At 39.6% G+C, this 24460-nt stretch overlaps 1 protein-coding gene across 1 annotated transcript in view; it reads right to left on the minus strand.

The window, feature by feature from the left end:
* The window catches only part of CR2 (complement C3d receptor 2), a 39236-nt gene that overhangs the window by 7033 nt on the left and 7743 nt on the right, over positions 1-24460 (minus strand). Inside the window, exons 2-18 of the mRNA XM_063113456.1 lie at positions 17892-18281; positions 16396-16584; positions 16212-16311; positions 15880-15962; positions 14965-15372; positions 14176-14352; positions 14005-14095; positions 13632-13708; positions 12344-12751; positions 11776-11952; positions 11617-11701; positions 11172-11254; positions 10281-10673; positions 9036-9221; positions 7755-7940; positions 7085-7108; positions 6321-6393 (exon numbers count right to left, since the gene is read on the minus strand). Coding sequence (XP_062969526.1) covers positions 6321-6393; positions 7085-7108; positions 7755-7940; positions 9036-9221; positions 10281-10673; positions 11172-11254; positions 11617-11701; positions 11776-11952; positions 12344-12751; positions 13632-13708; positions 14005-14095; positions 14176-14352; positions 14965-15372; positions 15880-15962; positions 16212-16311; positions 16396-16584; positions 17892-18281 — 3130 coding nt within the window. The remainder of the gene's footprint in view (positions 1-6320; positions 6394-7084; positions 7109-7754; positions 7941-9035; positions 9222-10280; positions 10674-11171; positions 11255-11616; positions 11702-11775; positions 11953-12343; positions 12752-13631; positions 13709-14004; positions 14096-14175; positions 14353-14964; positions 15373-15879; positions 15963-16211; positions 16312-16395; positions 16585-17891; positions 18282-24460) is intronic.

Below are 24460 nucleotides of genomic sequence, written 5' to 3' on the forward strand. Positions count from 1 at the left end.
ATCTCTGATACCTCTCTTCATATTCTGAAACAGACTGTCAGCAAATCCTATTGTCATGATCCTAACAATGCATACACAGCCTGACCTCTTCTCAGCAGCCTGGTGGTAGCCACTCAGTTTCTTGCCTGGATTATTGCAACAGCCCCGCCACTAATTCCCATCTTCCACCCTTGGCTTCCTACAGTCTGTTCTTAACACAGCAGTTCAGGTGAAAGTGTCACTCCTTGGCTTAAAACCCTCCAATGGTTCCCATCTCAGAATAAAAACAAAACTCATTACCAGGACCTACCATACTCTGTTGGCTCATCCTCTCCTCCCCCCGCCCCCAACCTCTCTAATGTCATCTCTACCACCTTCCCCCTTCCTCAGTTCACTGGCCGCCTTGCCATGCCGCCAACACAGCAGGCACACACCACCTTATGGTCTTTGTACCACCGCTCTTCCTTCCTGGAATGCTGTCCCCAAATAGCCACATGCCTGGCTCCTTTCATGCCTCTAGTCATAGCTCAAGTGCCACTTGCTTAGCGAGGCCTTCCCTCACAACCACCTGTTCTGTCTACCCCTTGCCCGCTTTGTTTCTCTTGATAATAACCATCCTACTTATTTTATTCTTACTCATTTGGCTACTTAGTTAAATATGTGTAAACAGATGAATGGATTAAAAAAAATAGGAAGGTTAGTTAGCAATATGACATAGGTGGGTTAACAATTACTATGCATGATTACTCAAGAACTACATGATAGAACCATATATACTTAGTAGTATGTTTACTAATAAATATAAATTGAAGGAACTTTTAACATATTAATAGATACCAGTTTGTCTTCTGATTAGCTTGATGGATTGTAAGGATCAACAGAATACACTTCTCGTGTTTCTAAATGAAGAGCTCCTTCTTTAGAACTTGTAGTTGTATAATAATCACTAAACAGAAGAAAAAAGAATAAAGTAAAATCTTTACTCACCAACCATTATTATTATAAAGATGTAACAGTCGTTTGCTTTCCATAGTTCCCAATACATGAAAAGTACTTTTCATGGATGATTTCACTTTATTTTCTTAAATATCCTATGAAGTAAACACTACAACCTTATTTTTTGGAAAGGCACATGAAATAAATAACTTGCTAGGCTTATTAGTGTCCAAATCAGAAGTTGACACTAGACAGCTTTGCCCCAAATCCAGTACTCTTTATGACTAACAACTATGACTCCCAAACTGAAGAAAAATATAAAAAAGAAGATTTTATTTTAGTATATGATCATAACTTTAGCCTTTCAGGACACAATATTCCAATCTAATTTAAAAGGAAATTTTTATATTTAATATTTAACTAGAAATCGTTATATAGTCATATAGCACTAAAAGCTTTAAACAATTTTCAAGAGAACATTTTTACTTTTACTATTTGAAAACACACATATTTTACTGCACTTCTAAAACCACCTTGCCAGAATTAGTGAAAGACAATAAAATGTGACTATACTATTGTGTAGAGCTCAGAAAGAAAGTATTACGAAATTACTGGGGAAGAAAGACTACTGCCAAGGGTACTTATGGCATGTCACTCACTACAATTTTAACAGATTAGCTGATAGGAGGTGTATTAAGAATATTATAAAGTGGTAATTTGTAGGTCAATGTGAGATTTAGGTTTTATGACTAAAAAAGAATAGCGTAGTCTCCTTCAAATGTTTGGATGGCTTTTAAAAATAATTTTATTACTAGACATTTATTTTTAAATGATGTACTTACTCATCTCATTTACAAAAAGTATTTCAGGCGTGTATATCAATCATCAGAAAATAAGTTGAAGTAGGTTAAAAACAGAAATAAAACGAGTGACACAGGAATTTAAACAAAAACATTTCGTGCATATTAACAGAGGCACTTAAATATAGTATATGATATAATCATGTTAACAAACAATAATAGTCAGACTGGAACATTATGAATTATTCAAGCTTGTAGGCAACACCTAATTTGCAAGTTTTCCTATACGTGCAATGCTCTGATAGCAAACTTAGTAGCATGAAGGAAAGACAAAGACACCACATTTTCTATTTATTTTAATTTCTAATTATTCTAATGTCTTCTAATTTCCTGTGAGTAAGCCCATGCAAATAACATCTTTATTTTTTTGAGACTCTTTTCTCCCTTGAATTCCATAAAACTACTTTTTTCTAGTTTTCCTCTTACCTCTGACTATTGTTTCCTCTCCTGCCTTTTAAGTATTACTGTCCCTGTGAGGTCTGTTCTCATCCCTATTTTTGTCTTTTCTGCTCTTTTTGGTCTCAAGTCTTCAGTTGTGATTTAAATGTCCCCTACCTGAGCCCAGGCTCCTCTCCCAAGTCCTGTCCCATGGGACCCTCAAAGTAACAGGTCAGAGCAGAGCTCATTCCCACAAACCTGCCCCTCTTCTCTTTTAGTGAATCGCTGGGTCCACCAGCCAACCTCATGTAAATCATTCTATGGACCGGTTCTATCCACACTCAGCAAGTCACAGAGTCCTGGAAATCTTATCCTCTTAATACAAAGATACCGCTTACATTTGTTCCATCCTCTTGCTCCTCGCTACTGCTGCTTTGGTTGAGAGTTCGTTCCTGCCCCTTTTGAAAGTGCGAGCCCAAACACATTATTTCCTTGCTTAAGATCCTACAGTATAAACTCTAGCTCCTTGTCATGGCATGCAAGGCTTTTGATGATCTAGTTCCTGATGACCTTTCTAGATTCCCCCAATGTCTATTAAATAGAAGATCAGTTCCATGGGATATTAAAGCATTACATGAAAAAAGAGTTCTGCAGTCCAATTAGTTTAGAAACCTTTGGTTAGAAACAAAACAGAACAGACTTCTTTATTACCAGACATTAAATATTTTCATGATCATTGTGAATCTCCACAAGAAAAAATACAGTATGCAGGACTTCCCAGTCTTACTGGGCTGTGGCACACCCTTTCTCCTGAAGTCATTCACAAACCCAGGGTTGTGTGGCACACACCTGGTAAACACTACAGCCTAAGTACGTCCCAGTCGTAGAGCATGGCCAGACCTGCCATGCTCAGGCCCTCCCAGGCCTAGAACAAACTGCTGGGGTTCACAGCTGCCATCATCACATAGCTGCAATGCACCCTCTTCATGTCTCATGCCCAGACTAGGCACAGTACACTGTGAACAATGGCGTCTGATGGCTCTGGTGGCATGGTAAGTGATGGATCAGGTGACTTGACATGCTAAAGTAATTTTGCTGGAGGTTTTGGGTGACGTGTTTGGGCTGGCATGACTTGGTCATCTCCCACTCGAAGTTACCTGAGACTTGGTAAGACGTCACCTGATTATCCTCCTTAACTCTAGCGTGTATGGATACTCAAGAACCTCTACACACGGGGACATTCCCCCAGGCTGACACCTGATGGGATCTTTGCTAAAAGTGTATGCTTTGCACAAATCAGTATTCTGTAGTTCCCACAAGAGGCTTTTACACATCTCCACCTCGACCTGCGCCACCTTCAGTCACCATCACGCTATTTCCCAGCCATGTCAAATCGGTTATGTAGCTCTCGCAATGCATGAAGGAAAGTCAAGCCTCTGGGCCTTTGCTCAAACTGCTCCTTCTGTCTGGGATTCCTTTCTCTCCTTGTTTTGAGGCTCACCTGAAATATCCCCACGATGGAAGTTTTTCTGATGAAAACTCCCAAGTACTGGCCATTTGCTGTATTTCCCCACCACATATCACATGATCACCAGGGCAACATCATTTTATAGCACTTATTTATGTGGTTGTCTCCTCTACCAGACTGTGATCTTTGATGACAGAGCTCAGGTCCTACTAGGCTTTGTGAGTGTAGCCTAGTGTGGTGGAAACACAAAGTGGCACTCAGTAGTTATGGCATAAGAAAAGAACGAATGGACATAATCATTACCTCTTTTCAGATCACTTCTATTTCTCTAAAATTACTGACAAAATTTTTTTAAAAGCCACATATGTAAATGCTAGACAGAGCAATACGTGGAAGGGTCTATAGCACATTGCAACATTCATTAAGGTAACATGTTGGACCTGGAGGGCGGGCACCAGTGGTAGTGCCGTGGAAGAGACTATTCAGTTTCTTTATAAACTATTTGCTTTGTTCCAACAAGCATATTTACTTTAGTATTTTTAAAAGTCCAACAATTATGAAAAGATTTATAGTGATATAAAAGATGTGATTAAAAAGAGAAACAAGAAAAGATTTATAGTGATTTTAAAAGGGGGAAAAACAACCTCTGTGACTAGAAATAGAAACATACTTCTTTTTGTAACATAAAAAAGAAAAGAAAAACACCAAAAGCATCCAGCATCATTTTTAATGGTAAAACACAAGAGGCTTCACATTAAAAATGAAGGGGGAATTATGCCAATATGCCTACTATTATTGAAGATATTCCTTGAAATTCTGGTCAGTGCAAAAAAATAAGACAAAAATAAGTAAATAAAAATGTATGGCCAGAGGAAACAATGTGACAATAATTGCTAGAAAATATAATTTTTTACTTAGATGATTTGATAACTCACTGAAAAACTATTAGAATTAATAACTGTATAAAGAGAAACTTTTCTAGATATCATTTGAAACCACTTATAAGACACAGCCAAAAAAATGAATCTATTTACAAGGGCAAATAAAAAAAATAAAGACACTTGGCTGTTTATGTAGTTTATATGAAGTAAACTGTTAAATTTTAATTGAGAGATATTTTTAAAATACCTAAATCAGTCATCTATATTTCTGGAAAGAAACAGTGAATATTTTGAAGAGGTAATTTCTTCCCAATTATATCTATAGGTTTTAGGCACTGCCTATTAATATCCTAACATTTTTATTTTTTTCTAGGATGAGGGGGTGTGGTTGTGTTTGAATAATTCTTTAGCCTATCTGCAAAAGTAATTAGAAGAAAATTTGAAAATAGTTAAAGAGTAAGAAAATTGCTCCTAGAAAAAACTATTATAAAGCTACACTTATTTACAGTAGATCTGGTTCATAGAGACAGATAGTTGAAACATAATCTGTCTTAAATATCTAAGTCAGAAGTCTCTGACATAGACCCCAGCTTATACGAGAACTGAATGAGTATACTTATCTGGTAAAGGAACATTACAAAGCAATGGTAAAGGGATAGTTTGCTCAAAATAGCCTTTGAAAAAAATTACTATGTAGAAAAAAAGTACAAGTGAGGTTACATTGACCATGATACCATAGCATAAATTCTAGATGGATTCAGATGTTTAAAAAAAATTAAAAATTAAATGTAAAAAGTATATATTTCTGGACAAGAAAATATAACATAAAACGTAGAAGCCTTATAATATATTTAAGTAACCACAAAAACAATTGAGAGAAAAGATTACTTGAACAAATGGAAAGGCCTAATATGTTTCTGAATGAGAAGGCATTATAGAAAAGATGCCAACTTCTCACAAATTCAACTATAGACAAATGAAATCATAATATATTTTTTTTCAGAAAATGGCAAATGTTTCTAAAAATCACCTGTAGGAACAGACAGAAGAGAACAGAAAGTCCTACAAAATTTTAATGGGGATTCTTGCCCTACCAGATATAATGGTACAAAGCTATATTAATTAAACACAAAGTGGTTTGTGATGGAAGAAAAGATCAGTGAAGCAGAAAAAGAGGTTGAGAAACACAACATATATAGTTACATTAATTATTTGACAATTTTATTAAGGACATTAAATGCTCACTTATCCCTAATAATTCTAAAACTATGCTCTAAAGAAATAAGTAGATATGGAAAAGGCTTATTCAAACATGTTCCTCATGTCTTTATTATCAAAGTAGATGTAGAAGCAACTTAAAATTTCCATACCACTGCTATGAAATAAAAATAAAGTATGACTTAAAGACATAAAAAATATGTACCTACTGAAAATTAATTCATTAAAAAATACAGGAGACTATAATCCCAAAATTTCAGTTTGAAAAACAAAAAAGAGAAAGTATATAAGAAAAAGATTGGATAGAAATACACCAAAATATCTGTAGTTGTTACCACTGGGACTTTTTTTTTTCTTCCTATTCTCTAGATTTTTTTTTTTTTACAATGTACCATCTAAATAAACATCCAGTAACATAAGCTAAGTGTTTAGCATCTTTAAGTTCTTACAAAGAGGGCTTCCTTCTATGTAGCACAGGACTCCTTATTCCAGTTACCACACTACAGTATTCATGTCACATCACTTGTGCTTCTGTGTTTAGTTTCAGGCAAGAAGCTAAAACCTCGTGTGCATTTTGGTCAAGAATGCATTTGAACTTACCGCTCTTTGCGTTTTAATATGCATAAGATGGCACAAATCAAAAAAATAAGAAGTACTGAACCTGCAGAAATACCTAGGGGGAAAAAACAGTAAATATCAAATGCGAGAAAAATGTGACCTATATTGTTTTGAAATGACTGTGGAGCCTATTGCTAGTGGTGGGTAATGCGACTTGTATACATATTTCTTCTCTGCCATAAATAACATAACTTCTCTGCCACAAATACTGAATTCCTGAGTAATCATACTTGGGCTTACGGTTTGTCTGATTTGATCCAGTCCACATTTAATCTAAAGCATCAAGCACATAACCATAGCATTTCAGTCAATTGAGTTTTTCTGTTTCTTTTCCGTTTTATGTTACTGACAAGTAACATTCTTGTCACTGGGGTGAAATTAGGAGCACAAAACACCAGGACTCCATGATTTTGCATAACAACATTTAACTCTCAGTTGGGAAATATATTTTGCTGCAGCAGAATAAGCTGGCCTATTTCAATAGTATCAAATCAAGCAAAAGACCAAGAGCTGAGGCAAACTAAAATTTCAATTTAAAAACCAGGGAACACGGCTATTTAAATTATTTATTCAGCTCTATCCCCAATTAACAATTTTTAATGTGACATGCATATTAAACTATCCTTAAAACACCAAAAAAACATTTCCTATGAGTTAAGATGAAAAAATATTAATAGGTAGGATATAAGGCCTCTACTTTTATGTATTTTTATAAAACATCATGAGAGTTATTTATGAAAACTTACCATAAAGAAGAGGAGCAAGTGAGCCTAAGGAGAATACAAAATCATGAAAATATTAGTCTAGTACCACAATTCAGTGTAGCCCAGAGTCCCATGGTGATGTTCCAGAAGTCAACACTCAGCTCCCTTCTAGGCCTACTTAAAAGATATATTGGAGCCCTGAGTTATACCCACTTTTTTCCTATGTAACAACTGACTGGACTTTTCTTTCTTTCCACTTTTATTAGATAGCCTGGGAGAGTTCACCAGTGGAAAAAATATTTTCAACTTCATAATCAGGGATTTCTTATGTTAGAATGCAAATATTAACTGTTACAACAAGCAAGTTAACATTTTTGGAGCTCCCTGTCAAATTGCACTTATACATCAAAATTCAGCAAGGAGCGAAGTCTCCGCAGTAACTCCTTCCAACATGTTAGGTTGTTAGTTTTGCATTTTTGCTCCTTTTAAGTTAGTGTTCCTTTTTTAATTTTCTTTGATTTACTTCTCCCATTTTCAGAAAGCTGAATGTTTTCTAGAATAGACCACTGACTTCAAGTTTGTCTGCTATTGCACCACTGATCCCAGACCTATGTCAACTGAAAGCCCAGGAGTCTCCGACATTGAGGGAGACCTGTCACTCTCATCTCTCCATGGGCCAGGTACAAGCAACAATGAAGCCCTTTGCACTTACGGGATCTGCAAACAGCCAGGGGCGGGTTCCACTGGTGATCGTCCTGGCACTGGCTCTGGGGACTGCCTTCCATGGTATACCCGTCTTCACACTCCAAAGTGACGATAGCTCCATACTGATACATTTTCCTAGGCTCCAGCCCCTTCTGGATTCCATTCATATCCTCTGGGGGCCTACAGTTTACCTCTGAAATTAGAGGAATCTAATTATACAGAGTCATGCTTTGGCCTTTTACGAAGAAAGCAGAAACTGCCAGTAATGGAAAGGTTTATGAAACCAACTGATTTCATTTTCAGTAAGCAAAGCTTGACTGAAATAGCATAAGAAGACAATATTCTAGGCACAGTCTTAGTGTCAGCCACCTATCTCAATAACCTCTAGGTAATTTAAGCCAGATCATTCTCTTTCTTTTTGCCTCAGTTTCTATGCTAACAGTGTGGGACATGAGTAATTTTATGGGCTTCTTAGAGAAACGGTGAGGGCTGAAGGGGTAGGATCAGGTGTTTTGACTTATTGATTCATCTGCTGCTAGTTGTACTCTCTAATTCTTCACATATGTGCACCCTCTCGTTTCTTCTTTCATCTTTCCACTGTAGGGTCGATAGTGTGAGATTCTGGATTTGCATCTCGACTCTAGTACTTCCTAGCTGGGTGACTTTGGGTAAGTTACAAATCTCTCCATGCTCCTGGAACCTCATCTATAAAACAGGGATAACAGTGACACCAGTCTCTGTGGATCTCATGAAGATCAGGTGAGATAAAGTGCTGTGCACAGTGTCTGCACGTAGTGAAAAGTGTCCAGCAAATATCAGATGTTAACCTACCATTCACATTTCATATGCTCTGTTTTATGATAATAAACCGACTTTCTGAAGCTTCTATAAAAAATTTACCCATAATCCCACCACCACTCAGGAAATACACTCAAAGGATGGCTGTGCTTCTTATTGCTGCTGTGTCAAAGGCACACTGAACTGTAACCACTGTGTACATACAATCTGCACTTTAGTTGTTTAATTTATAAAAGAACTTCAACTTTCTATGTGTGAATGACTACATACATGGTCATTCACAAGATAAACTACAGCATAAGCCATTTTTCTTATTTTGACATATTATATTAATTAATGTATAAATCCAATTAAAGCATTTAAACTCATTTAATTAAATGATTCAATTAATGCACTTCTTTTGCTATTTTAAATTGAAAATAGCTAATTGAATATATCTGTTTGGTACAAATTTGATTTTAAAAGAAAAGGAACAAGATAGACAAAGCACCTCTGCAATAAGGGGCAGGTTGGCTCCAGGTTCCATCATGTGTGCAAAGGAGGAGCGCTTCTCCCACCAGCAGGTAGCCCGGGTCACAGCTGTACAGGATTGACATTCCAGGGGCAAACTGAGCTATATTTCCACCAGTGTGATTCCCATTGGGGATCTTAGATGGAGGTTGACACCTTAAGAAAGCTTAGACACCAATAAGAAAGGATATTTAATTCAGCACAGAGGAACACACGGCCAACACTACTTCTGGATGACCTCATTCAGAAAGGTGACGGGCAATAAGCCATCTAACTGGTATCCAGAAACATTCCACCAGACCAAGCATCACTGGACAGAGATCTGCAATTCTCCCTGTACATCATGTATGATTTGAACGAAAGTGTCAATAATAAGATAATGAAACATCGATGTCTGTGGTCTACAACTGTAACCTATCAGCAAACAGTATTCTTTCCTTTTCCAATTAAATAGAAGTCAGGCTATAGTCTGAGGGTCACACATTCAAATGCCTACAAGAGCTAGTAAGTGAAGCCACCAGATATAACAAATCAGAGAGCCCCTGTCCTTCTAAACGTGGCAGCCACTGCTCAGCTCAAGTTACCGGTGCCTTGCAGAGAAGCAAAGGGGGCCCTTATCCTTCACAGGTCCAGTATTTAGCCTGGGCTGTGGAGACGGGTTTCACTTAAAATAACACTACTTGCTGGCCAAAGAAAACAGTTCTGGGGAGGTGAACTCAGTATTTGTGTCACCAATTGGCAGCCTCTGCTGTTAATAGTCACTGATAAAAATAAGGCTGCCAAATGATAACTAGAATTGTAGAAGAAAGACAATTCAGTGGGTTGGAAGGCCAGCTTCATTCTCCAGAACACCCAAAGTTCTCTTTCTGGCTGGTATTATAGCCCTAAATATTGAGTTATCAACAATATTACTGCTAAACATTTGCCCCCCAAAAAGGTATGTGCAATTTCCTTATTCTAAATCCACAAAAATAATAAGTTCAGAGACTCCATCAATTTGGAAGTTAAGCATTATCCTTTCATGTACTATTGCTCAACACACTGAGAAAGGAGAGGGGAAAAAAGAATCAGGTGAGAAAATAAGAAAAGGCAGATAATTTGTAAAACAATATGACTGCCTTAGCTTTTAGATGCTTTTCTTTCAGCAGAATGGCAAGTGCAGATTCAAAAAACTTTGTATTTTTTCTGTACAATATCCCATATTTTACTCCTTAAAACATCTTACCCTTTCTGATACAAATGGGTACACCTGGCATCCATGTGTTATCAGTATGACACCTAATCACGTGACTGCCATTCATGATGAAGCCGGGATTGCAAGCAATGTATACTATGTCGTTGTGGGAATACATGGACAGAGTTCTGTTGAGCTTGTATCCATGTTTGACTTCTGGGTTAGGGCAGTGAGTTATAGGTGGAGATTGCAAGCACTGTGGGGGAGGTCCACTCCAAGTTCCATGTCCTTTTGAATCACTTGTGCACCACACATTTTTCTCTCCCAAAAGATGGAATCCTTGGTCACATTCATAAGAGACTTCATTTCCATATAGAAAGTGCTCTGCCGCCATGTCCGTGTGCCTCCCATGGTCAATTGCTGGTGGAGGTTGACAGTGAATAACTGCAGAAGAAATTTAGGGAAGTCTGTCTCAGCTAGTACATCAACATGGACAGTCTTCATTCGGGTAGAAATGACACTATGGAACTTCATGTATTTCATATAACTAGAAAATTATTTAAATTTTGGAACCTGAATTATTTTTTTTAAAAAACCAGCTTTATTATATGTTGTGATTATAAAAGCAATACATACTCATTCAAAGAAATTCAGAAAATACAGTAAAGTATTAAGAAAGAAAGAAATACGGCTATGTTTCCATGACCAAGAAATGTAGGCAATAGTTGTTTTTTAACTTTAGTAAAATTAGCAGATACATGGCAAATAGTTCCTACTTGACAACTTTGATTTCCTAATGCCAATGCTGATGCAACACTGAAATGTTTTTCTTATCTTACACTGAGGCAGAACACAGAGACTACTGAAGTACTCAGACCAGTTCTTCAGTGGCCTGCCTTTCTAACCCTCTATGACCACTGTCAGCTTTTTCTTCTAACTTACCTTTACAAAGTGGAATCTTTTGGAACCAAACCCCATTCTCAGCATCTTGACACTTCTGATAAACATGTCCAATCAACTGGTAGCTAGAGAAAGACAGAGTATGATACATTTCCTCTTCCCAATTTCACAACTCTGAAACTTAGCCTCTTCACACTACAAATACAGAGGTACTTCTAAATAAGAACTGTGGCAGAGAGGAGTTGAAAGTCTTGATCCTCTACATAAGAAAACTACTTTAGACTCAGAGTCACCACCGTGAAGCCCTTTCCATGTGAAGGAAGGACAGAAAAGTCAGAGATGCTAGTTAGGCCATTGGAAACTCACATTCACTGTTAGCGTAGCAATGGAGGAACCTCTACAGGGAGTCACCAAGCCAAGCTGAGGGCAGAACTATGCACAAAACAGGGTGGAGACTATTTCTCAGAATGGATTATCTCATACTCACCCATCTTGACAGGATGTGTTAACTAGTTCCACACGTGAACCAACTGGAAGCTCTTGAAGGTCTTCCCTCATCGACTGACATGCTTCTGGAGAAACAAAGTTGGAATTACTTACAGATGCCTAACCTCAAAGAGAAAGACAAGACTGGAACTGAAAGTACCTTCACACCGTGGGGCAGAAGGACTCCAGTCTCCTGAAGGCATACAGTGAACGGACTTATTTCCCACAAGCAAGTAGCCAGGGTCACAAGTGTAGTGTATAGCCATCCCAGAGACAAAGAGGACCGTAGTTCCACCCGTATGCTGACCGTGGTGGAGCCCAGAAGGTGGCTGGCAGCCTGAGGAGAAAACTCCCCACATAAACACCAATACAGAGGAATTTCTTCTCAAGAACATTAAATATACAACATCTGACAACGGACAATCTGAACTTTGCAGCTGAAGATCATGCAGCTCTAGTTCACCACTGAATGCTTTTTGCTCTCTTGAAGGAACTAGGCCCCTCTGAAAAGGTCCTTTCATTATCTGCCCGAAATATATCCCAGATCCCAGGAGGCATTTACACAAAGAACACACACAACACACATAGAACATTCTATTACAGAATGGAAGAAATGGGAAAGTAATCTGTGCCCCCTTGCCTTTCTCCATGAGTCTAGTTTTTGGTGGAAGATAATAAATAAGAATAAGTAAGTAAATATCTCTTTTCTTCACCCACTGGGTTTTTACCTTTTTCACAAACTGGTATTTCAGGATCCCAGGTGTTATTGGCTTTGCAACGAATCTGACTACTGCCTTTCAAAGTAAATCCATCATTACACTTGAATGTCACACTGTCATTGTAGAAATACGGGGCTTCCTTGCCAGATATCTTGTACCCATTTGCAACATGGGCCTGTGAGCACTGGATAGGAGGGAGGGACAGTTTACAGAGAGGAGCAGGGCCACTCCAGGTGCCTCTCTCTTGATCATCGCTTATGCACCGGATGGCGCTCTTCCCAATGAGGCTGAATTCCACTCCTCTCTCCGGCCCGGGGTTACATGTGTAAGTGACCGTGGTTCCATATGGAACGTCTTCTGAGGAACTTCCTGTGTGTGTCCCATTGTAGATGACAGGGGGTGGTGGGCAGGTGATTTCTGGAGAAACGAAAAGATACTGTAAAAATCTGTTCCAGTGTCACACTCCAAAGAATAGAAATGCAGCTGGTTATGCACTTGTGGTTTCCTAGAGGGTATGGGTGAATTTTCATGATGTAAGTTATATCAAAACTCATTGTGCATATAGAATTCAATTTAAACAGATTTCACAGGAAAGGACACCTTTATTACAAGTGTACATGCTGACCAATATCATATTATGAGGCAGTAAGACCCAGTAGTCAACTTAATTAAAAGAAGAATTCTTTTTAATAGTCAATAGGAGGATAAAATGCACAAGGGAATAGAATAATACTTTTTTGTGTACCATCTTTGTGCTGAGGTGATGTGATAGTTTATATAGTTAGCTAAGAATTTCATTGTTGATTGAGCACCTGCTTTGTGACGGGCAGTTTCCTAATCTAGAAGTAGGTATAGCACCATTTAATTCTACAACACTGAAGTCTCTAGTTTTATGCCATCTTTACAGATGAGAGACTAGAGCTTCAGAGAAGTTACATAAATTGCCCAGTCATACAGCTATTAAGCAGTAGAAACAGAATCGGAATTATCTGACACCAATCCCCTAACTACAGTGTACCCAAAATTAAGGAAAGTGGCTCATAGACTCACTGCTCTCATTATTCTTTAAAATCCTACATCACAAAAGAGAGTCAGTAACTAAGTACATCTAATTTAACTGATTAATGTAGAGAGAGATGGCGACAGAAAGACAAAACCATGCAACTGTAACTGTTCGCAAAGCTAATGGAACAGAATCAAATGCACTAATTCCCATAACATGGCCTACAGCAGAAATCCCCCAGCAAATGCACAGATCTCACATTATCTCAGCTGTTCTATCAATTTTGCTACTCACCTTTACAAAGACGAATCTCCATAAACCAAGGAATTTTTCCTTGACACTGCTGATAAACACTCTCACTTAACCGGTACCTAGAGACAGAGTCATGTCATTTAGCCATCAGGTGACCACAAAGCTAAGCAAGAGCTGTTGGCTGCAAAGCAGACTCACCACTTTCAGAACAAGAAGCAATAGGAACAAAAGTGTAGCCAGCAACACCACCATCCATCCATTGCATAGGCATAGTTTCCGTGCATGGAAAAACAGTGTGATCGACACTTCCATGAACACAAGAGAGGGAAAGACTGTTGACATAAACTCTTACATAGAGCTGGCAGTGTGCTCTGGTAAGCCAGACCTGGTTCAGGCTGAGACAGCCTTCACTCACCCCTCATCACAAGAAGAGTTAACGTCTGGTCTAATAAATGGATTCTGGGGTTTTGTAAAGAGTTGCTTTCCTATAGGTTCACACTCTGCCACTAAGAAAAGAGACTAGGATGAGAAATCAACTCAAAGCAATCTTAAAACCAGCAGAACATCTACATTTGAGGCCTGATACCTTTGCATTGGGGAGCCGTAGGTGTCCACACTCCCTCAGAGGTACAATGTATGGATTCTTCTCCCACCAGCACATAGCCAGGGTCACAGCTATATTTTATGGATGTTCCAGGGTCAAAGAGAACCATGTGTCTATCTTCCTTTTTCCCATTGAGGATTTTAGGAGGAGCCTGGCATTCTAGAAGAAAGGAAAGGAAAAAACAAAACAAAACCTCTTATGTAAACAACAACAGAAAGAAACTGAGCCAAAGAGATTGACATTAATGCTACAGTTCCACTCTGGTGGCAGTGTGTGGTACAGAAGGAAACTTGCAGCCCAGTTCTGGGTAATTTTAGATCAGCATTTCTCTTTTTTTCTTTTTGCACTTGGGCTGCTGCAGATTTTGTTCATCACCCACTCAGTGCTGTAACTCCCTTCCTGCCTCTTGCCTTCTTACGGAATCATATTTTATGGGACATTCTGATGTACCCCTGCGATAGGGCATTGATGACTTTTCTTGTAAGAAATCACTATTAAGACAAACAAGCATTTTTCTCCTAGTGTTTTCCCCCTGAAGAAAATGGACACTTTAGTGATCTGTAGTGTTTCTTCCCGAGCATACTGCCACAAAATGAAATAATGGTGGTAAGAAGGTGTTAAGAAAACCCTCTACAGAATTTATATTCATATATTTAGTATAGTTGAGGGGAGGAGGATCTGGAAAAGGCCCTGCTTAAAGCCCATACCCCTGCCTCTATCTTTTCAAAAAGGGGAATCAGTAGCCCCTTTTCTGAGTACAGGGACACCCACCCCTTTCACAGACTGGAGCTGGGGGCTCCCACGTGCCGTGGGCATTACATCTGATCCTCCTGCTGCCTTTCAAGGTGAAGCCAGATATGCAATCAAATACCACAGTGTCATTATAGGAATATTGCTCTTTCTGCACAGATAAGATATGGCCTCTTGGGATCTGGGGATGTGGACATTGAACTGCAGAAGCAGAAAGTTCACAGCGTGGAGCAGGGCCACTCCAGGTCCCAGTCTTCTGACTATCAGTTGTACAATGGATGGTGTTCTCCCCAGTCAGGATGAAGTTCACTCCGTCCTCTGGGCTTGGGTCACAAGTGTAAGTGACTGTGCTTCCATATGGAAGTTTTGCTGAAGAGCTGCTTGTATGTCTTCCATTGAAAATGGAGGGAGGTGGTGGGCAAAAAATTTCTAGAGAAATTACAGAGAGAAATGACAAGATCACAGGGTAATGCAAACAAAGAATGCCTCAGATGTGACTTGATACCACATTCATATACTAGGTTCAAGCACAGACATATTTGAATCTGTAGTGAATCAATCAAGACAGCTAAAGCAGTATAAATTAATGATATAATTTAAAAACTTTTTCCCTGAATATATATACTCTGCTGATCCTTTGATTTCTTTTACCAAATATACAATCTATCTACTAAGCACAAGTCTGCATTGCTTTTAGAGAAGGAAAAGCCTAGGAACCCTGCTAAACTTGATGAATCAGAGAATAAAGAGGTAATTGAAGGATCCTTCAGTGAAGACCATATCCCTTAAAGATCTCTAGGAGTTCTTTGCTCTATAAGAGCCTGTATGCTAACAACTGAACCAAAAGCTTTTGGTTAAGCTGAGAATGTAATGTCCTCTTGAAACTCTGACCAAGGAACAAACTGGTTTGTGGCAAACCATAGCTGCTTTACCTACTTTCACATACTGGCATCCTGGTCCAAGCAGCTCGCTGTCCAGCAATGACACACTGACTAGAAGGTGGGCCTTGTAATCGATACCTAGAGACAAAAAGTTGTCATTCAGAACTATTAGGCAGTTTGTGCTGAAGAACCACAGCCTCTATGTGATATCCAAGACAAGTTCATTTAGCATGTGTGCACCAACTCGTTTTACCAGCATTATCTCTCACAACCTCATCCCAGGCTGTCCAAGGATCCTCACAGAGATGCCTTCTTCAGCTTCCACAGTTCACACGATGCACATATAAGCCAAACGCATCAATTGTCATAGACCCTCCTGACACTCACCCTTCGTTACAGGAAAAGTTCACAGTTGCACCAGCCCGAAGACTGGGAGGCTTCTCTACCTGTCCATTGCGAAGTCGTTCTGGAGATTCACACTTTGCCTCTAAATAAACAAGCCAAACATGAGAAAAGTATGGAAAATAACAGAATAGCCCAGTTCTCAAAATAGATTGTAAATTTAGGGTACCTTTACATGTGGGGGTAGCAGCACTCCAGTCTCCCGAAGACAAGCAGTTAATGATCTTTTTTCCATGAAGCAAGTAACCAGGTTCACAGGTGTAAGTCACAGACAATCCTGGGGCAAAGGTGCCAACAGTCTCCGCTGTGTGATGTCCATTGGGGATTGTGGGAAGTGGCGGACAGTCCAGAGGGAAATCTTTATATACACACATCAGGAAAAAAGCCATCAGATAACACATCCTTCACAATTTAGATGCTGACTTAGGACACACACCCAGATACATGACTCATGATCTACGGTAACCAGTTGTCGTTAATTTTCAACTCAGCCTTTTAAAGATCAAACAGATGTGGTTTAATTGTATCCATTTTATGCCATGAATAGTACATTATTTTTCATTTTTAGTTACAGTGTATGAATTACATTTGCCTTGTGAAAAATTTCAATTACCAAAAAAAGCCCATTTCCACTTAAACTCTCACCCCATCTATAAGCCTATTATTCTCTGCTCCAAAGGTAGCATGTTACTATTTAGAGGGTTATCCTGCCAGACAGTAGTAATATAGTTCATTGGGATCCTATATGTGATATGGATATACTTGTAGACATATATATGGTGTGTGTGTGCATGTGCCCAGTACATATTATTCTATGCCTTGCTTCCTTTACTTAATACCTCAATACATATAGGTCAACCTAAATCTTCATAAAGGTTTAGTTGTTTTCCATAACCACTCTTTTTTGTGACACTTAAAATCTACCTCCAAGGCTATCTATCAGTAGAATCATATTTTAAATAATTTAATAATTTTCAGAGCTTTAATCACCTTAAATGTTATAAATATTGTTCTTTATTAACAAAAATAAATACCTATTTTGATGGTATAATCTTTGTCAAATATTGCTGATCCTTGTAATTGTAGAATTAAATTCAGATTTAGAATTCAGCAGCAACATAAACCAAACCAACTGAGAAGGAAATAAATTTATAGTAATACTTATTTTTAGCAACATTTCATTTGAAATGTTTTGGACCAGGAGATGACTTGGGGACACAGTGGATCACTTTAGAATGCCCTTACAAAGGTCACCAAGAGCAGGGCATCAGCTGTGCCAGAGTACATGAATAGCTGTTAAGAGATGAGTTTTAAATCCATTGGGTCTAGTTTTGCTATTAGATCCCACATTTCTTCTCATTTTAACAGTAACCCCAGATATACAGTTTAAAACCACCCAATTCCCACAGTCCCAACAAACTCTGGTCCCCATCCTTTGAGACTTATTCAATCAATTTTATGTATGTTCAATGACATCTTCTCATTATACTTCAAACTCCTTTGCTCAATTGATGTTTTCTGAATGGACAATTATTAAGAAAGAGCGGGAGACCCTCATTCCCCATCTCCCGCCTTCCTCCCTCCCCGTCACACCGCTCGTCCCTCAGAAGGACACAGCGTGGGCTGCGCAGAGCAGCCTGTGGCTCAGTGTCCCTGCGTACTCACCGCTCTCGCAGGTGGGCAGGGGTGTCGGCCCCCATGTCTTATTTGCTTGGCACCAGACAGATTTGTTTCCTTTCATGGTGAAGTTGGCTTTACACGTAAATGTCACAGAATTGCCATGCCTGTATGGTGGCCTAGATCCTTTTTCTCTGTATCCCCCTGGTACTGTGGGCTCAGGGCAAATAGAATTTTTATTGTAATATTCACATATAGGAGCAGCTTTATCCCAGATTCCTTTCACTTGGTCTTTACTTGTACAAAAAATAGTTTTTTCTCCGATGAGGCGGAAGGTGGGTAAACAAGAGTATCTTACCACAGTACCACGAGGTATGGGGTCAGAATGATAACTACTCCAACCATTTTTGATAGAAGGAGGAGGGTCACAAGAAATCCCTGAAACAAACGCAGAAAAGGAAAGATGTGGGCACACTGATGCTGACAATAAAAAGATCTGAAGTTAGATAAAAGATCTAAGTATATGTCATATCACTTTTCCAGAATCAGACTAGAAATTTGTATAATTTATTTCTTAGACATAGTCTCTTTTTATTCCCAAACTCCCAAGTTCTTACCCTTTCTTAGTCCTCAGAAAACAAATCAATACAAGGGTACTTCAAAAAGTTTATGGAGAGAGTAAGGGATGGAGCAAGACAGCAGACTAGAAGACCCTCCTGCTGATCTCTCCCACAAAGACAGACAAAGCAACGAACAACTACATTTGGTTGAAAATAACTAAAGGGGAGTGCTAGAGCCCATGAAAGGAGCGACAGAAATGCTAGTGAGTACAGAAACTCACAAGAGCCCCCTAGAGAATGAAAGGAGACCCCAAGCCCCCACCACCCCATCCTCAGGAAATTCCCTCTGTGGGGAGAGGTAAGCCAGAGGACCCCAGCAGCCCTCACCAACACCTTGGATACCTACCGTCCTCACCACTGGGGACCCAGGCAGTCCTCACAGGCATGAAGCCTAGCTGAGGGAGCTGCCTGGAGTCCACACAGTTGTGTTCCCCCAGAGGAGCTGACACTGTGCCCCACTCTCTGTGGCTCACATGGCTACTGTGCCATCTTGGAACTGGAACTGCTGCTGGGGATTGTTTTACCACAGGGATGAGACATGCTATTTATTATCCTAGAGGCTAAGCCACCTCTGAACTGACTTCCTCAAGCCCAGCTGAGAGCAGCTGTCACACCTTACCCTGAGGGACTAGGTAGGGTGGAATCCCTGCACCCATTCTTCCTCGTTGCAGTAGTGACCCTCCTTCCCTGGAACTGAAGCTGCAAAGCTGCACGCTCCCTCTGAGAGAATCTGTAACTACCTGTTTCTCGCAGTGTGGCTGTGCCCCACTCCTAGGACTGGGATGACAGGGTGCATCACCCCTTGGGGAATGGCTCTCCTGGCCAAGAAGCTGCTTGGCTGAGTCAAGCAGCTGTGCATCCCAGGACTGAGCTGACGTAGTGCCTCATGTCTCAGGGAAACAGAGCAGTGGCTGAGCTAAGATACCTGTCTCGGAGGCCGAATAGCTCACGCACTCTGCTTCCCTGGAGCTGGAGAAGGAGCTGCTGAGACAGCCCTTCCCCCAAGAAGTGAAGCCTGCCCTGTGCTGCTCCCTGCCCCCCAAGGCCCAAATGACAGATGTGCCCCACCATTCTGGGTTCTGGCTGTCGCTGCAACTTCACAGACACTGAGATATTGCCAAGTCCCACTGTTCCAGGGGCTAGAGGCACCAGTACAAGGTGCCTCACTCCCTGGGAACTGAGTGACAACTAAGCCCCATTTGCTCTGGCTCTTGAATTGTGGACATACTCTACTCCCCAGGCCCAAACCCCCAGAATAGAACACCCCTTCTCTCCCAGAGCTGGGCTAGTGCTGTGCTCAGCCACTCAGGATCAGAGTCACAGCTATAGCAAAATACTAACAAACTGAATCCAGCAGCATATTAAAAAGATCACTCATTAAGATGATCAAATGGGATTTACCCCAGGGATGCAAGTTTGGTTCAACAATGCAAATCAATAAACATGATACATCACATCAACAGAATGAAGCACAAAAACTATATGATCACCTTAATTGATGCCCCAAAAACATTTGATAAAATTCGACATCCTTTCAAAATAAAAACCTTCAACAAATTGGGCATAGAAGGAATGTACCTCAACACAATAAAGGTCATATATGACAAACTGACAGCTAACATCATACTGAATTGGGAAAAGCTGAAGGCTCTTCCTGTACAAACTGGAACAAGACAAGGATACCCACTCTCTCCAATCATATTGAACGTAGTGTTGGAAATCTTAGCCAGAGCACTTAGGCAAGAATAAGAAATCAAAGGCATAATAAATAAAAGGCAATAAAAGGAAGTCAAATTGTCCCTGTTTGCAGATGACATAATCTTATACATATGGAAAAACCTAAAAGCTCCACCAAAAAACTTTAAGAACTGATAAACAAATTCACTAAAGTTGCAGGATATAAAATCAACATACAAAAATCAGTAGCACTTCTACACATCAATAACAAGAAAGATGAAAAAGAAATCAAGAAAGCAAGCCCATTTACAATAGCTACCCACCCAAAAAAATACTTAAGAATTAATTTAACCAAGGAGGTGAAAGATCTCTACAAGGAGAACTATAAAACACTGATGAAAGAAATTGAAGAGGGCACAAAGGAATGGAAAAACATTCCATATTCTTGGGTTGGAAGAATCAATGGTGCGAAAATGACCATACCACCAAAAGTGATCTACAGATTCAATGCAATGCCTGTCAAAATACTGATGACATTCTTCACAGAAATAGAAAACAAATCCTAAAATATGTATGAAACCACAAAAGACCCTGAATAGCTAAAGCAATACCATGCTAAAAGAATAAAGCTGTAAGCATCATACTACCTGACTTCAAAATACACTACAAAGCTATAGTAAGCAAAACAGCATGGTATTGGCACAAAACAGGCACATGAACCATTGGAACAGAATAGAGAACCCAGAAATAAAGCCATGTATTTACAGCCAATTGATTTTCAATAAATGGCACATGAAGAGTGGGGAAACAGTTGTGTTTCCTTCAGATGGAGGTGAGCTTTAGGCACCTTCACATGTGGGGTTGCTTGACTCCAGGTTCCCAGGGACATACACTGCACAGGGTCAGTTCCAATGAGCGTGCAGCCAGGCACACAGCTGTAGGAGACTTCCTGTCCAGTTCCTTATTGTTTTTGTTATAATTACTATGGTGGATATGTAGAGGTGGTAGAGACAAGATATAGGACTAAGAAAAGAATTGGACCAGAAGGCCTTTTATTTCTGAAAAAAGAACTTTCTTGTATACAACTTATAGCCAGCTTGGAGTTGATGGGGTAGGATGCAGGTGCTCAAGTCCACTCTCCTGAGTGTAAGGAGAGACTCCTTTGGGTGAGGTGGAGGGGGGCTCACATGCATTACTTTTCAGACATGATGAACCATGCCACGGTCTGTTTTCTCCATCCTGACCTACACCAGGAAGCACTGGACCCTATTGTCATTTTCCACTTCATTCAAGTCAATGGGTCTGAGACGTTCTCTCACCAATTTTTACCACCAACATTTACCACTTCCTTCCACTCCCAAAACAAAGTTGATGAGGTGTCTGAGCTTTCTGAAGGGGGCTCCCAATATTGATAGGTTTTTATAAAGTCAGACACTTCTCAATAAGAGTAGGAGAAAGGGGAGAATAGGGGACAGAGACTCAACCTGAGTACTAGCCTCCTTCTATAAAAGCTACATTTTCAATGTGTGGATGTATAATGTTTATAGTACTTGGAATGAAATTCTGATCTCAGCCAATTTCCCCCATTGATATGGCCAATGGGATTGAGAGATCATTTTATCCTCATTAAATATATATACACACACACACACATATATATGTATGTATATGTGCATATATAAATATGAAAAAATCTCTACTCATTGGTCTTGGGACTATCTGCTTTTTAAAAGCATCTTCTAATTTCCCCTACATTAATACAGATTTAGCAATGTTCCAGAATATAAATTTCTACTTCTTCAACTTTTAGATATTACTTTCAAAGTTTTCTTGCAAATTCTTTAACCAGAAAACCCAACCATATGTAGTATCTTTCTCCTACATAGGTACCATGTATTTCTTTCCCATAGGTACCATGTATTTATACCTCCAAAAACCTCATTTTATCACTAAATCCCCAAAGCTTTAGCCTAACTCATGCCTGAAGCACCTTGGCAGTGGAGGATTCCATTTGCTGTTTGGTTGGCACCATGCTACGTTACTGCCATTGATGGTAAAGCCAGACTTACACTTTGATTTACATCACTGTATCATTTAAAGAAAATAATTGTCTAAATCCAGATTCCATAATTCCATTTTCAACTTCTGGAATTGGGCGTTTGGCTACAGTAAACATACTACGGGGATGGCTGCTCCAGATGCCAATGTGATTGTCTGCTGGTACGATATATGGACCTCTTACTCAGGAGGTCGGAGTTTTTCTGTTCAACATAGCACTGATAAGTCACAACTTCTTATAGTAAAGGCTCTCTCTAATGCTGCTGTAAAAGTCCCTATTGGAGATGACTCAGGGTGACTTACAAGGAATAGTTTTTTGAGGGTAGGTGGGAAAAGGGAAGTCACTTAAATGTTACACTTTCTGAGAACTTTGTCCTCAGTCTTGTAAACCAAACTTCAACTAAGCCTACAGTTTACCCATATTGTTGAAATTCTGTGTTCACATATAAAAGATGATTATAAATAGGAAGTAGCAAGGAAGGAAGATACATGGAACTTGTGATGGAAACTCAAAAAGCTGTAAGTTAGCTGGTCAACAGTCCCCAGTGCAGAGTATAGCTAAACTGTTAATGAGGCACCTAGGTGGCCTAGTTTATGCATAAAATAAAGTTGGCAGTGGGTAATCTCATGGTATATTTTGGATTTAAGCATTTATTCGTTATAAAATAACTTATCAAAGGAAACTGTGGTGGGATGGGGGGCACATAAGAAATGAAACAAATCATAGCTCTGTACCCAGAAGTACTCAAACCAAGGGTAAACCTCCTTAGTATTCATTTTGATGTGTAGATGCTCGATTTCTCTCTAGAAGGGGACAACACGAATTAAATAGGGTGCAACAAAGAGACTGTTTCACTTACGTTCACAAAAAGGCAAATCTGGGTACTTTCCAGATTACAACATTGCCTGAGATAACACAAGTGGCAGATGAGTCACCACTGAAGTTAATATCTGAAGACAAAGAGACGAGTGATCATCTCCCAGCTGAACTTAAACTTTAGAAAAGCCGAGATCTTTCTCCACTGAAAGAATGCCAAAGAATAGAATATCATGTTAATACACTATCACAAGTAGTGGTGACAGAATAAGGACTCATACAAAGATTCAACAATCTGAAGTTGAATGAAATTTGGCTTCCTGGCATTGGAGATTTAGAATTGGAAGAAGAGTCGTCCAAAGTTCTTTCCCTCCTAGGATGCTCCCTAGTGGGCAATCCTGAAGAGCTGTCTCTGGAGTGGATCAGGGAGATAATTCTCTTCTTGCTTATCTATTTTTAAGGGTAAGTGGCAATTACTCAGGTCTCCTTTGGAAGACTGATGGTTTCTGGTTAGAACTACTGTCCTAATATCCACATGCCCTGGCGATGTCCCCTGCCAACTCATCCTTTATTACAAGAACATGTCATTGTTGACCCAAACTAGACACCCATGGCTGTAAGCACAGAGCCCCAGAGAGATGTATAGGACCATACATGATCTACCCACAATAGAAGACATAACAACAAAAAAAGTATTTGGGGCTAGGATTAAGAAGACTTTCTGTATTTTATATTAAATCCCAAACTGCCCAGACTTGCTGACAAGCCTACTTACGTTTACTCAAAGAAACCTTTGACATTTACAAAACTTGCACCTTCCAAAGGGTCAGTCAACTCCAGAACACTATTTGTTGGAAGCAGAGTCTATATTTCTCAGCATGGATGCAAACTTTATTTCTGGCCAATTATAACTTATAATCTCCATTTCCCCTTTTTATATTGTCAGTGGATGGCACCATCTACCAAGTCTCCTGGTTTGAAAAACCTCATAGTCATCACTTCCTTTCTGTAACTCATCCTCTACCCCTGCCCTTCATTTAACTTGTCACCAAATCTCTCTGCAAACCAACTACTTTGCCACTGCTGTGGTCTCCCATTGGAGCACTGAGTGACATAATCTATGTTTTCAACTCTGGTCTCCCTGGTACATCTTCTGTCCCACTGTACACATGATCTTTCAGTAGCACAAATGTGGCCATGCCACTCCCCACATTTAAAGACTGACAACGGCTCACCATCGTTTATGGGAAAGTGCATGGCCTTTCGCAGTAAGCTCTAGTCCACTTAATCAACTGCTGTTCCTGACCATGAACCCTATGCTCCAGCCACACTGATTTTGTCTATTTTCCTGGGACATCATCACATTCTTTCTGCCTCTCTGCTGCTGCAGATGCTGTTTGCTCTGCCCACAAGGCCTAGATTTCCCTAATTCTCCTAGATGGCGT

The sequence above is a fragment of the Cynocephalus volans genome, chromosome 11, assembly GCF_027409185.1.
Source record: "Cynocephalus volans isolate mCynVol1 chromosome 11, mCynVol1.pri, whole genome shotgun sequence".
Lineage (NCBI taxonomy): Eukaryota > Metazoa > Chordata > Mammalia > Dermoptera > Cynocephalidae > Cynocephalus > Cynocephalus volans.